The 13,076-nt window shown below is 48.2% G+C and overlaps 1 protein-coding gene across 1 annotated transcript in view; it reads right to left on the minus strand.

The window, feature by feature from the left end:
* Positions 1-13,076, minus strand: part of LOC311076601 (fibrillin-2-like) — a gene marked incomplete at both ends in the record, with an annotated part of 145,909 nt that overhangs the window by 88,206 nt on the left and 44,627 nt on the right. The window contains 4 exons of the mRNA XM_084104936.1: positions 4,347-4,545; positions 4,658-5,017; positions 5,063-5,355; positions 6,826-6,978. Coding sequence (XP_083961062.1) covers positions 4,347-4,545; positions 4,658-5,017; positions 5,063-5,355; positions 6,826-6,978 — 1,005 coding nt within the window. The remainder of the gene's footprint in view (positions 1-4,346; positions 4,546-4,657; positions 5,018-5,062; positions 5,356-6,825; positions 6,979-13,076) is intronic.

A 13,076-nucleotide genomic window follows, 5' to 3' on the forward strand; every position in this document is an offset into this window, starting at 1 on the left:
CTAAAAAGACGTGTCTTAAGGTGATTTCTAAAAGTTTCCACAGAGTCCAAAGCTCTCAAGGCTAATGGATTCTGTTAATGGCTAATGTTTTCAGCTTCCAGGAATTCAGCTTCCGCCACTCGATCCACAACGTTGACATCAGCAAACCACTCACCCACACGACGCCATATGTCTGCCATATGCCCTGTACAGTGAAAACGTCTCGGTTACGTATGTAACCCTCGTTCCCTGAGTAGGGAACGGAGACGTTACGTCGGATGACGACGAATGGGGTTTCGCTTAGAAAGCCTATCATCTTCGAGTATATAAAACGAGCCAATGGCAATGAAATACCATGGGTCTGCGGAATTTGCATAGCGTAACTCCGCCCTACCCTGGGGGTATATAAGGAAGTGCGCTAGCAACATGCAGATATGTCTTCACTGAGGAGTCGAGACTGAACTCAGGCGTTCCAGCGGTACAGCGGAAGTGGCAGGGAGACGTAACGTCTCCGTTCCCTACTTAGGGAACGAGGGTTACATACGTAACCGAGACGTTCCCTTTCGTAGTCACTCCGAGTTACGTCGGATGACGACGAATGGGGTTCCCAGTGTAATCACGCCACCTCTCGACTGTCTTCCAGTGCCCTGCGTAAGTCTGAGCTCCCTGTCGTGAGACTGGCACGGACGAAGGACTCCTACTTAACACAGGAATACCAAGGTACACTGGGAAGCATATCTCAGTGGAAATATGCAATCATGCCCAACCCGAAGGGGGGGACTTAGAAAACACATATGACCCCGAAGGGCTACATATGGAGAATCACTGGGGTGTCCAGCCGCAGGTGGAATATTTCAACCCCAGGGGTGGCAAGGTGGCTTGCCGAGGGAAAGACACATGCTCAGAGAGGCTTACAGTGGAAATACACATGTGGGGGTCGCCCAGAGGGGGAACCATGCACATGGAGGCACCTAGCCAAGCGCGAAGCTGCCGGTGGCATAACTCTGGCGTTGACGTCGACAGTGCTGGAGGAGACTCAGGGCTTATTAGGCTCACCTGAGGAGAATATCGCACGTATCCCGTCCGTGGAGAGGAATGGCGAGCAAGCGAAGACACCTGAGCAGAATCTAGTACCGGCTAGTTGAAGCGAGTACATGAGAAGAAACTGGCTCTACTCGGAGATTGTAGAATCTCGCGAAAGTGTTAGGTGTCGCCCAGCCTGCAGCTCTGCAGATGTCTGTTAGCGAGGCGCCATGCGCTAGAGCCCAAGAGGATGCCACACTCCGAGTGGAGTGGGCTGTCACACCAAGGGGGCATGGTCGACCTTGCTGCTGGTAAGCCAAAGCAATGGCGTCCACTATCCAGTGAGACAACCTTTGCTTGGAGAGAGCCTTTCCCTTCAGCTTCCCACCATGACAGACAAAGAGCTGGTCTGAGGTCCTGAAACACTGCGTTCTGTCAACGTAAGCACGGAGGGCGCGTACTGGACAGAGCAGTGCCAAGGCTGGGTCTGCCTCCTCCAAGGGCAGCGCTTGCAGGTTCACCACCTGGTCTCGAAAGGGTGTGGTGGGAACCTTGGGCACATATCCAGGCCGGGGTCTCAGGATCACGTGAGAGTTAGCCGGTCCGAATTCCAGGCACGCTTCGTCAACCGAAAATGCCTGCAGGTCCCCTACCCTCTTGATGGAGGCCAATGCAACCAGGAGCGCTGTCTTCATTGACAGGAACTTAAGCTCCACTGATTGCAGAGGCTCAAAGGGAGCACTCTGCAGGGCAGTTAAAACCACTGAGAGGTCCCAAGAGGGTACGAGGGGAGGACGAGGAGGATTCAGTCTCCTCGCTCCCCTCAGGAACCTGACGATCAGGTCAGGCTTTCCCAAGGACTTACCATCAACTGCGTCGTGATGTGCGGCAATGGCGGCAACATACACTTTCAGGGTGGAGGGAGACAGCCTTCGCTCCAACCCTTCTTGCAGGAAGGAAAGCACGACACTGATGGGGCATTTCGTGGGTTCTAGATGTTTAGAAGAACACCAGTTGACGAAGAGGTTCCACTTCAACGCATAGCAATGTCTCGTGGACGATGCTCTAGCGGAAGTGATGGTAGCCACCACCGCTGGTGGTAGGGTACTCAAACCTACCTCGTCCCATCCAGGAGCCACACGTGGAGGTTCCAAAGATCGGGACGAGGGTGCCATAAGGTGCCCCGTCCCTGAGAAAGCAGGTCCTTCCTCAGAGGAATTGGCCAGGGAGGTGCTGTCGCGAGGAGTACTAGTTCTGGGAACCAGGTGCGGTTGTGCCAATACGGGGCAACCAATATTACCTGCTCCTCGTCCTCCCTGATCTTGCAAGGCTCTCTGGGGGAAACGCATACTTGCGGAGGCCCCGCGGCCAGCTGTGCGCCAGTGCATCCGTGCCGAGCGTGCCCTCGGTCAGGGAATAAAACAGGTCGCAGTGGGACGAGTCGTGGGAGGCAAACAGATCTACCTGTGCGTCCCCGAACTGATCCCAAATCAGCTGGACCGACTGGGGATGGAGTCTCCATTCTCCAGCGAGAGGCTGAAACCGAGACAGCTCGTCGGCCGCCTGGTTCAGGTCTCCCGGGATATAAATGGCTCGAAGCGACCTCAGATGCTTCTGACTCCATATGAGGAGGTGGCGGGCGAGTTGCGACATACGGCGGGAGCGTAGACCACCTTGACGGTTGATGTACGCTACTGTGGCGGTATTGTCTGATCGGACTAGTGCGTGTTGACCCCTGAGCAACGCGCGGAAGCGGTGCAGGGCGAGACGTACAGCCAGCAACTCGAGGCAACTGACATGCCAAAGGCGCTGGGGTCCTGTACAGGAGCCCGCGGCCCGCCGCGGAGGCATCTGTCGATACAACAACATGCCTGGAAACTCGTTCTAAGGGAACTCCGGCCCGTAGAAAATTGAGGTTCGACCAAGGGGAGAAGGTCTGACGGCAGGCTGGAGTCACTGGGACTCGGAGCGTGCCGTGTTGCCATGCCCACCTCGGGACTCGATCGCGAAGCCAAAGCTGAAGCGGTCTCATATGAAGCAATCCGAACGGCGTTACTGCGGCTGCGGATGCCATATGCCCCAGGAGCATCTGAAAAAGTTTCAGTGGAACCGCACTCTTGCCCTCGAATTGACGAAGGCAAGTCAGCAGTGACTGCGCGCGCTCGCTCGTAAGCTGCGCGCACATGGCGACCGAGTCGATCTCCATACCGAGAAAAGAGATCCTTTGCACGGGGCAGAGTTTGCTCTTCTCCCAGTTGACCCGAAGGCCCAGACGAGCTAGGTGCCGGAGCACAAGGTCCCTGTGTTCGCAAACCTGGTCTCGAGAGTGAGTTAGGATCAGCCAGTCGTCGAGATAGTTCAGGATGCGAACCCCGTGTTCTCGTAGGGGAACAAGGGCTGCCCCGACGACCTTCGTGAAAACGCGAGAAGACAGGGCTAGCCCGAAAGGGAGAACTGCGTACTGGTATGCCTGCCCCTCGAAAGCAAACCGAAGAAACGGTCTGTGTCGAGGAAGGATGGAGACATGGAAGTAGGCGTCCTTCAGGTCGATCGCTGCAAACCAATCCTGTGGCCGTACGCATTCGAAAAGGCGTTTGGCCGTGAGCATCTTGAACGGCAGCCTGTAAAGGGAGCGGTTCAAGACGCGCAGGTCCAGGATAGGTCGTAATCCACCGGATTTCTTCGGTACAATGAAGTAAGGGCTGTAGAAGTCAGACTTCAATTCGGCTGGAGGGACAGTCTCGATCGCACCCTTCGCCAGTAGGGTGGCGACCTCCGCTCTCATGACAGGGGCATTGCCACCGACCATAGTGAAGCGAACTCCCCTGAAGCGGGGAGGAGACCGCGCGAACTGAATCGCGTAGCCGAGCCTGATGGTCCTCGCAACCCAGCGGGACAGACCGGGAAGCTCTAACCAAGCTCCCAGGAACTGTACCAGCGGGGTCATGCGGACCACAGACGTATCCTCGGTGGTGCAGCGAGGCGGAATGACCGGCCCAGGCGAGGGTGGCATAGCGGCCCGGTGCGGGGGCACGGTCATTAGCCGCGTCCTGCCAGAGGAGGCCAGGGGAGGACCAGCGTCCCACGGGGGCGTGCTCTGGCAGGGGTCTGGCGACAGAGGGGGACGAGAGTGGCGAGGCTCGTGAGCGGCGCGCACTGTCATCCGAGAACTCTGTGTGCTCAGAGATGGGGAAGTGAGTTCTTTCTTTAACCACATTAGGGTGCTGCCCGTCGTGGGACAAGCAGCGGGAGTGGGATAACCAAGGATTCTCCCCCGGCCCTCCACCGGGGGAAGGAGCAGCCCTGCTACCGTCTCCTGAAAAGAAGCTACCGTCTCCTGCTACCGTCTTCCATCTCAGGAGCGCCGCTTGGCCTGGCGTTTAGCGGGGCGCGGGGCGGGAGAGGGCTGTGGCGCCTTCCTGCGGCTTCCTCCACGACGTGGCCCGGAAGCAGCTGGCTGCTGGGGCCGATCAGGAGGGGCGGGAGCCGCAGGAGGGCGCCCTCGGCGGCGAGCAGGCTGAGGCACCTGTGCCGACGACTGTGCTGCCGAAGCAGCGGGCCGCCGGGGCAGGACATGTTTTAAAGCCTCAGTCTGCTTCTGGGCAGTCGAGAACTGCTGGGCAAAGTCCTCGACTGCACCGCCGAAGAGGCCAGCCTGGGATATGGGGGTGTCGAGGAACCGGGTCCGCTCGGCCTCCCGCATATCGGCCAGGTTGAGCCACAGGTGTCGCTCCTGGACCACACAAGTGGACATCACCTGACCCAGCGAGCGTGCGGTCACCTTCGTCGCCCGGAGAGCGAGGTCGGTGGCGGCACGCAACTCATCAAAGAGTGCTGGGTCAGTCCTCCCCTCGTGCATGTCACGTAACATCTGGGCCTGGTAGACCTGCAGAGTCGCCATGACATGCAGTGAGGAGGCCGCCAGCCCCGCAGCTCTATAGGCCTTCGCCACGAGAGTGGAGGAGAACCTACAGGCCTTGGAGGGGTGCTTAGGATCGCCGCGGGAAGAAGCACTCTGAGGACACAGTTGCATCACAACAGAGCGTTCAACCCGGGGAACCCCAGTGTACCCTTTGGCGGCCGCCTGATCGAGAGGAGGCAAGGCGGAGGAGGTCGCCGAGCGATCACGGGAAGACAATGGTGCCTTCCAGGACCTCGTGACCTCCTCATGCACATCCGGGAAGAAAGGCATTGGGGTTGGACGCCGACGGGGGTCAGCGGCCGCACCCAAAAACCAATCGTCCAACCGCGAGCGCACTGGACCAGGTGGCGGGGACCACTCTAGTCCAATGGCCACGGCTGCCCGGGAAAGCATGGCCGTCAGCTCGGGATCTGTCGTCAGCTGAGGGGACTCTACCACGAAGGTCATTGAGTCTCGACCGCAACCGTGCGATGGGCATGTTCCCGCAATGGGAACATGACTCATCCACAAAAGCTGCCTTAGCGTGCTCAACACCCAGACACACAAGACAGCGATTGTGCCCATCAGAGTCAGAAATGAAAAGACTGCAACCAGAAGTGCACGGGCGAGGCATCTTTAAAAAGACATGCCGCGTGCAATGCTCTTTTGTGAAAGGAGATTTCTCCGCAAGTGTCGAAGCGACCAGGGAGATGAACACACAAACTCTGGCAAATCACTGCACAGATAAGCAGGGAATGTGCACTCGCTGGAACTCGCTGTCACACCAACACTTGGAGAGAGGCTCGTCTCGAAGAGAATGAAGAGATGAACTCAGTATTGGCTGTGGAGTGAAGAATCAACTTGGCTCCGAAGCGAAAACATATCTGCATGTTGCTAGCACACTTCCTTATATACCCCCAGGGTAGGGCGGAGTTATGCTATGCAAATTCCGCAGACCCATGGCATTTCATTGCCATTGGCTCGTTTTATATACTCGAAGATGATAGGCTCTCTAAGCGAAACCCCATTCGTCGCCATCCGACGTAACTCGGAGTGACTACGAAAGGGAACCGGGATTCATCCGTGAAGAGAACACCTCTCCAAAGTGCCAGACGCCATCGAATGTGAGCATTTGCCCACTCAAGTCGGTTACGAGTTCGAACTGCAGTCAGGTCGAGACCCCGATGAGGACGACGAGCATGCAGATGAGCTTCCCTGAGACGATTTCTGACAGTTTGTGCAGAAATTCTTTGGTTATGCAAACCGATTGTTGCAGCAGCTGTCCGGGTGGCTGGTCTCAGACAATCTTGGAGGTGAAGATGCTGGATGTGGAGGTCCTGGGCTGGTGTGGTTACACGTGGTCTGCGGTTGTGAGGCCGGTTGGATGTACTGCCAAATTCTCTGAGACGCCTTTGGAGACGGCTTATGGTAGAGAAATGAACATTCAATTCATGGGCAACAGCTCTGGTGGACATTCCTGCAGTCAGCATGCCAATTGCACGCTCCCTCAAAACTTGCGACATCTGTGGCATTGTGCTGTGTGATAAAACTGCACATTTAAGAGTGGCCTTTTATTGTGGCCAGCCTAAGGCACACCTGTGCAATAATCATGCTGTCTAATCAGCATCTTGAAATGCCACACCTGTGAGGTGGATGGATTATCTCGACAAAGGAGAAGTGTTCACTGACACAGATTTAGACAGATTTGTGAACAATATTTGAGGGAAATATGTGTTTTGTGTACATAGAAAAAGTCTTAGATCTTTGAGTTCAGCTTATGAAAAATGGGGGCAAAAACAAAAGTGTTGCATTTATAATTTTGTTCAGTGTAAATAGCAATTAATAAAATAATAAATAACAAAACTGAATAGCAAAATAAGTATGATACAGTATGAGCCTATATGAAGGTGTGTATTAGTCACCTGACCCTGGCACAGGACACGTTTGAGGAGCCGTTCTTTGACTCCAGCACTGGCCACGGTCACAACAGCACTGGATTTTACTGAAGCGTCCGCTGATTTCCTGAGCACAGCGTCCATTCACTACTGACGCATAACAGACGCCTGTGTGCTGGTCTGAAATACACACAAACACAAACCTATGCACAATCAGAGTAACACATTTAGTCCAAAAACGAAAAACTGAGTGTAAAGGTGCTCCATGAAAAGTTCATTTTCAGGTTAACATTTGAACCCCTGGTAATGAACAAATTGAAAACTGGTGAAAGCATATTTTCCACTTCAAGGTGATTCAAGTCTGTATTATGTACGCGTGTCTGCCCTTCATTTATGCATACAGTGAAGTACAGAGAAGGCTGTTAAGATACTTTGTAATAGTGTGAGTACTTCTGAATAATACTGTATGGATCACCTGTAATCCTGCCTTGCTGCTGGTTTGCGTCTGTATGCTCTGTATAGCTTTCTGCTTTGAATCTCTATTTACTATCATTCCTTGTTGTTTATATTGCTAAATATAACTTACTCATCAACATATATTAGATATTGTCTAATATTGCATTGTCTAATATTGCTAATATCACATTAATCTGACATCGCTAACTTTTATCTAAATCGTTATCGCTAGCACAACACGCTAGTATCTCGCTAGCCTGTTAACCTGCCATCCGTGCTTGTCGCGCCATTTACAAGTCTATCAAACAACTGTGGTGAGTAAGATCAGTTAACAAACACGGTGAGCAATGTCTTCTCCTGTTATTGTCACTTGCACTTCGTGTCACATGTATATTATAGCCTTCTCTGTCAGCGGTGAGGACTACACATGTGATAAATGCAGGGAGATGGTCAGGCTGACGGAGAAGATTAGTACCATAGTCACATGTTTGCCGGGAGCCAGAGCGCCTGACATCAAAGCAAATTTAAAAGTGCTGGCTAATGCTAATCATAAATTCTCTAAGATTATTATTCACATCGGCAATAAAATTAACGTTAAAGAGGTGTGTGAACTCACAAGTACGATGTCAGGCACAGTAATTTGCTCTGGCCCCCTTCCTCTTTGCCGTTGTGATGAGATACTTAGTAGATTGTCCTCACTCAATGGCAGGCCATCTTAAGGGGTGTCCGCAAAATAATATAGGGTTCATAGACAATTGGAAAAGTTTTTGGGGCAGACCTGACCTGTTGAAAAGAGATGGTATTCATCCCTCCTGGGATGGTGCTGCTCTTCTCTCTAGTAATATGGCACATAGTCTTAGAGCTCAAACATGACTAACTGGGGCTCAGGTCAGGAAGCAGCGGCCTCACGTCACCAAGGTCAGATAAATCTCATCACATAGAGCCTCTTCACCTAGATATCATCATATACAGACTGTGTCTGTTCCCCGAATTAGGACATACAAAAAACTCCCAAACCGATTTAAGGGTAAAAATTTAATCGATGTTCAACAAATAAAAAATAGATATAATGCAGATGAAAAAATGATAAAGCTCGGTTTTGATCCCTTACTTCAAAAGTCAAGTCAAGTCAAGTCACCTTTATTTATATAGCGCTTTTTACAATACAGATTGTATCAAAGCAGCTTCACAGTGATAACATGAAAATAATACAACAAAGTTTGTTTCTAACATCTAAAAGGAAAAGGAGGAGGTGTTGCTGTAATCTATAGTAATATCTTCAGAATTACTGAGAAGTCTAGTTTCAAATATAATTCTTTTGAAGTGTTGGTGCTTAATGTAACACTATATAGTGTAAACGATAAATCACGCTTGACATTTGTGCTAGCTACTGTATACAGGCCACCAGGGCACCATACAGACTTTATCAAAGAATTTGCTGATTTTTTATTGGAGTTAGTACTGGCTGCAGATAAAGTCATAATTGTTGGTGATTTTAATATACATGTAGATAACGAAAAAGACGCATTAGGATCGGCATTTAGAGACATTCTGAACTCTATTGGAGTTAGACAACACGTGTCAGGACCCACTTATTGCATTAATCATACTTTAGATCTAATATTATCACATGGAATCAAAGTTAGTTCATGCGTTCATGACATCAAGGCTAGATTATTGTAATGCTATTATGGGTGGTTGCCCTGCACGCTTAATAAACAAACTACAGCTGGTCCAAAACGCTGCAGCTCGAGTTCTTACCAGAACCAGGAAGTATGACCATATTAGCCCTGTTCTGTCAACACTGCATTGGCTCCCTGTTAAACATTGTATCATTTTTTAAATATTGCTGATTACTTACAAAGTACTAAATGGTTTAGCTCCTCAATACTTGAGCAAACTCTTAACGCATTGTAGTCCTTCACGTCTATTTTGATCTCAAAATTCCGGCCAGTTGATAATACCTATAATATCAAAATTGACTGCTGGCGGTAGATCCTTTTCCTATTTAGCACCAAAACTCTGGAACTGTCTTCCTAACAATGTCCGGGAAGCAGACACACTCTGTCAGTTTAAATCTAGACTAAAAACACATCTCTTTAACCTGGCATACACATAGAAAATTATACATTCCTATTATTCAAATCAGTTTAATGATTATTAGGCTGCATAAATTAGGTCAGTCAGAACACCCGATGTACTTGTTTCATCATAAGAATGGCATCTACGCTAATGTTTGTCTTTCTGCTTATTCCGAGGTTTACTGTAATCAGCCGTATCCAGGCCGTATCCAGATCAGATGGTGGACCTGTGCCTAGACACGACCACAACACATGATGTAGTCAGCCGGATCCGGGCCGTATCCAGACCAGATGGAGGATCTGCACCTAGACACGACCACAACACATCCCTGAAGTGTCAGCAGAGATTGTGTCAACTAGACTCTCCCCTGTAAGGCCTCATCGACATGACAGCCATCGGCACTGATCCTCAACAAACCCGTCTCCATACGGGTGTGACTCCAATCTTCAACCAGATGGAACTGGATAATATTCTGATTGTTCCAAACCAATCTGACTTCTGACCTATAATGCTGCCTGAATCACAATCATACACTGTTTGTTCATTGGCCAGAGGAGAACTGGAAACTAAAAGGTATTTCTCTCCATTCTGCCACTGATGGAGTTTTGGTTACTTGCCACTTGTTACTTGGCTTGCTTAGTTGGGAACATAGTCCTGGACCTGGCCTGTAGACTCGTTTGCAATTTGGTGTTGGGGGAATTTCTCTCTTGAACTGAGTTAGTTTAAAAAAAAGAAAAAAAAGAAGACAAGGTTTGACTTTTCTTGTATTTTACCAGTAGTAGTCAAATTTAAAAGATTTCCAAGGTTTCTAAAGTTTTCATCTGACTATTGAGCATCGCACATATTGATCAACATGGAGCATTCTAAAATACCTGGCCCTTTGGTTGCTTCAATGGCAGATCAGGACAATCTTAATCAAAGGTTATGCAACATCCGTCAAGAAGATAATAAATTGCCTGTAACAAGTGAAAAGTCACGATGTGAGAGAATCAAACAAGCTGCTAAAATCCGTGATGATGTGGTTACAAATCGTATCAAAACTCTGATGGGGGATGATGATGAGGATAATGATAATAGCATGTTTGTTTACCATAATACCAACAAATGCTACAAGTCATACCCTCTCGCAACCTGACATCTATTGAGAAGAAAAGAATTGAAGAATCTAAGGTTTGTGAGACAGAAGATGAGGCTTCTACAAGTGTTAAATTCATGAAAACCTTACGGAGAAGTGTTACAGCTTGTGCAGCAAGTTCTGACAAGGATGCAAGAACATTGCCCTGTGTTATATGTGGATATATGGAACACAAGAAATGTTGTGACAAGTACAGAATTTGAGTATGATAGTGCGAAGAAACTCATTGCTGCAGCAAAGCATAACCAAGATGTAGTTTTCACACGAATTGCAGATCGACTGAAGGACGATGAAGATAGCTCTATTAAATCAGTCATATCAGCTGATTTATTTTGCCACAATCTCTGTCGCCAGAACTACATGCGAAAATATGAACGTGGCATCAAAGCCAAAGTACTAGCAGGGCTATTCAATTAGCTTCATTTGAGGGCCGGATTATCAAATCGAAAAGTTGAGGTGGGCCGGTGGGTTGATTTGGGGGTTTAGCTTATTTATTGAAACATAACAGTTTCAATAAATAAGCTTAAAGTAACCCTAAAAAAGTATGGTATTTACTTGGAAATGTGGTACCCAACAGTATGCAGATATATAAAACCATAATAAATAAAAACTTGATAATTTACAGCTGTGTACAACTATTTTCCTTGGAACAAATAAATTAATTATACAAACTCGTAGCTGTTGGTGAGAAATAATAATTATTTTATTCATAATTGTTATGCTTAAATGAAAATATTCTGACAGTGAGACTTGATAACCACAGGCTACTCGCTCCCACTGTATAAAAAATGCCTAAACACAAGTTAAAAACTATACGCACCTTTACAAAGAAACTGACATAATTTCATAACAAACATTAATTATATATTCCTCTACCCACCTAATAAATCTAATGCAATATAAATCACTAAATGTACTACTATACTATATAATATTATAGTATATATATCTATATTTACTATATTTACTTATTACTACATAGTATTCAATATAAATATTGCACATTTCCAACCAAACCCATGGTAAATTACTACAGTACATTCATGGTAAATGTTTGTAAGGGTGATTAGGAGATTTAGGGCCCTATCTTGCACCCAGCGCAATTGACTTTGTACACTGACGCATGTATCATTCCTATTTTGCACCCGCGCAAAGCGCGCTTTTCCCTCCACAGAAGCACGTCGCTAAACTAGGGAATGAACTTGCGCTCCCTGGGCGGTTCAGCGCAAAAAAGGAGGCGTGTTCCGGCGCAAACGTTCCTTCATGCTATTTTGCAGGTTTAGAAAACAATTGCGCCACTAACCAGGAAAAAATAGTTTAAAGTCAGTGGCGCGTTGCGCATGTTATTCATATGCTATTTTAAGGGCGCATGCTTGGCCATAATCAATGTAGCGTGTGCACAACGCGCATACACTTTGATTCTCTCATCTACACAGAAGCAGCAGTTTTCATTTTTGCAAATCATACATTATTATGATGGATAGATAGATAGATAGATAGATAGATAGATAGATAGATAGATAGATAGATAGATAGACAATTTATTATAAAAGCATACATCTAGCTTACACATTTACCCAAATTATCATACGCCTTTTTAACCGAAGTTAATTTGGGTGGGTTTCTCCATCCCCAACGTCCCTGACGAGAGCGTTGCTCTCCTTGGCTGTGAACCGCTCCTGGCGCGCGTCTGGCAAATCCGCCGTTATAATAGGAATCCGCTTTAGAACAAAGCGCGTCTGCTCTTAAAGGGAATGTGAGATGACGCTCTGATTGGTTTATTTCACGTTACGCCCAAACCACACCTATGAATAATGAAGCTACTTCAGACCAACCCATTTTAGATTTGCGCCTGGCGCAAGAGTCATTTATCCCGCTGGGAAAATAGCAACAGCGCCAAGACCCGCCCACAAAGTTACTTGCGCTTTGCGCTTTGACACTTGCGTTTCAGATCGTTAAAATAGGGCCCTTAAAGTCTTCTAATTACATTGTTTCTCCTGCTTTCCTCAGTCTTGTTGGGAATGTTGAGGCTGTTTCATCCGATTTAATACTAGTTAAATCATCGAGTGATTTGTGGTTTGTAACAGAGAGGTTTCTGTCGAACTGAAACGCTTCCCACTGGTTGTCGCAACGCTGTTTAATAATAGTGTCCGGGACCGGGAGTAAACGCAACTCTGTGCTGGGCCGTGTTGAAACAACTAGTGAAACAACTGAAAACAGCGCTATTTGTTGTTACTGTACTGACCGAGAAACCGCTTCAGATGATTCAGTGACGGAGCGGTCCGAATGAATCCGAATAGTTTTAGACTGTTATGCAAGCCAGCGCGTTTGGAAAGAATTGAACCAAAAGAATGATTCATTCACGAATGATTGATAGCCTATCGCTGGTTCAGTCGACATAAATTCGGGACACATATAAAAACTGCTGATATATTCGCACGTAAAAAGTTTCTCAGGTCAATCAGAGCGAGTATCAAACTAAATTAGCCACACCGCCAGGAAAAGAGGAGGAGGGAGGTTGGTGCCGTCGGGCCGGATGGAGATGATTGGCGGGCCGCATTTGGCCCGTGGGCCGCCAATTGAATAGCCCTGGAGAAACCAGCCA

The sequence above is a fragment of the Abramis brama genome (assembly GCF_963993115.1).
Source record: "Abramis brama genome assembly, chromosome: 25".
NCBI classification, from domain to species: domain Eukaryota; kingdom Metazoa; phylum Chordata; class Actinopteri; order Cypriniformes; family Leuciscidae; genus Abramis; species Abramis brama.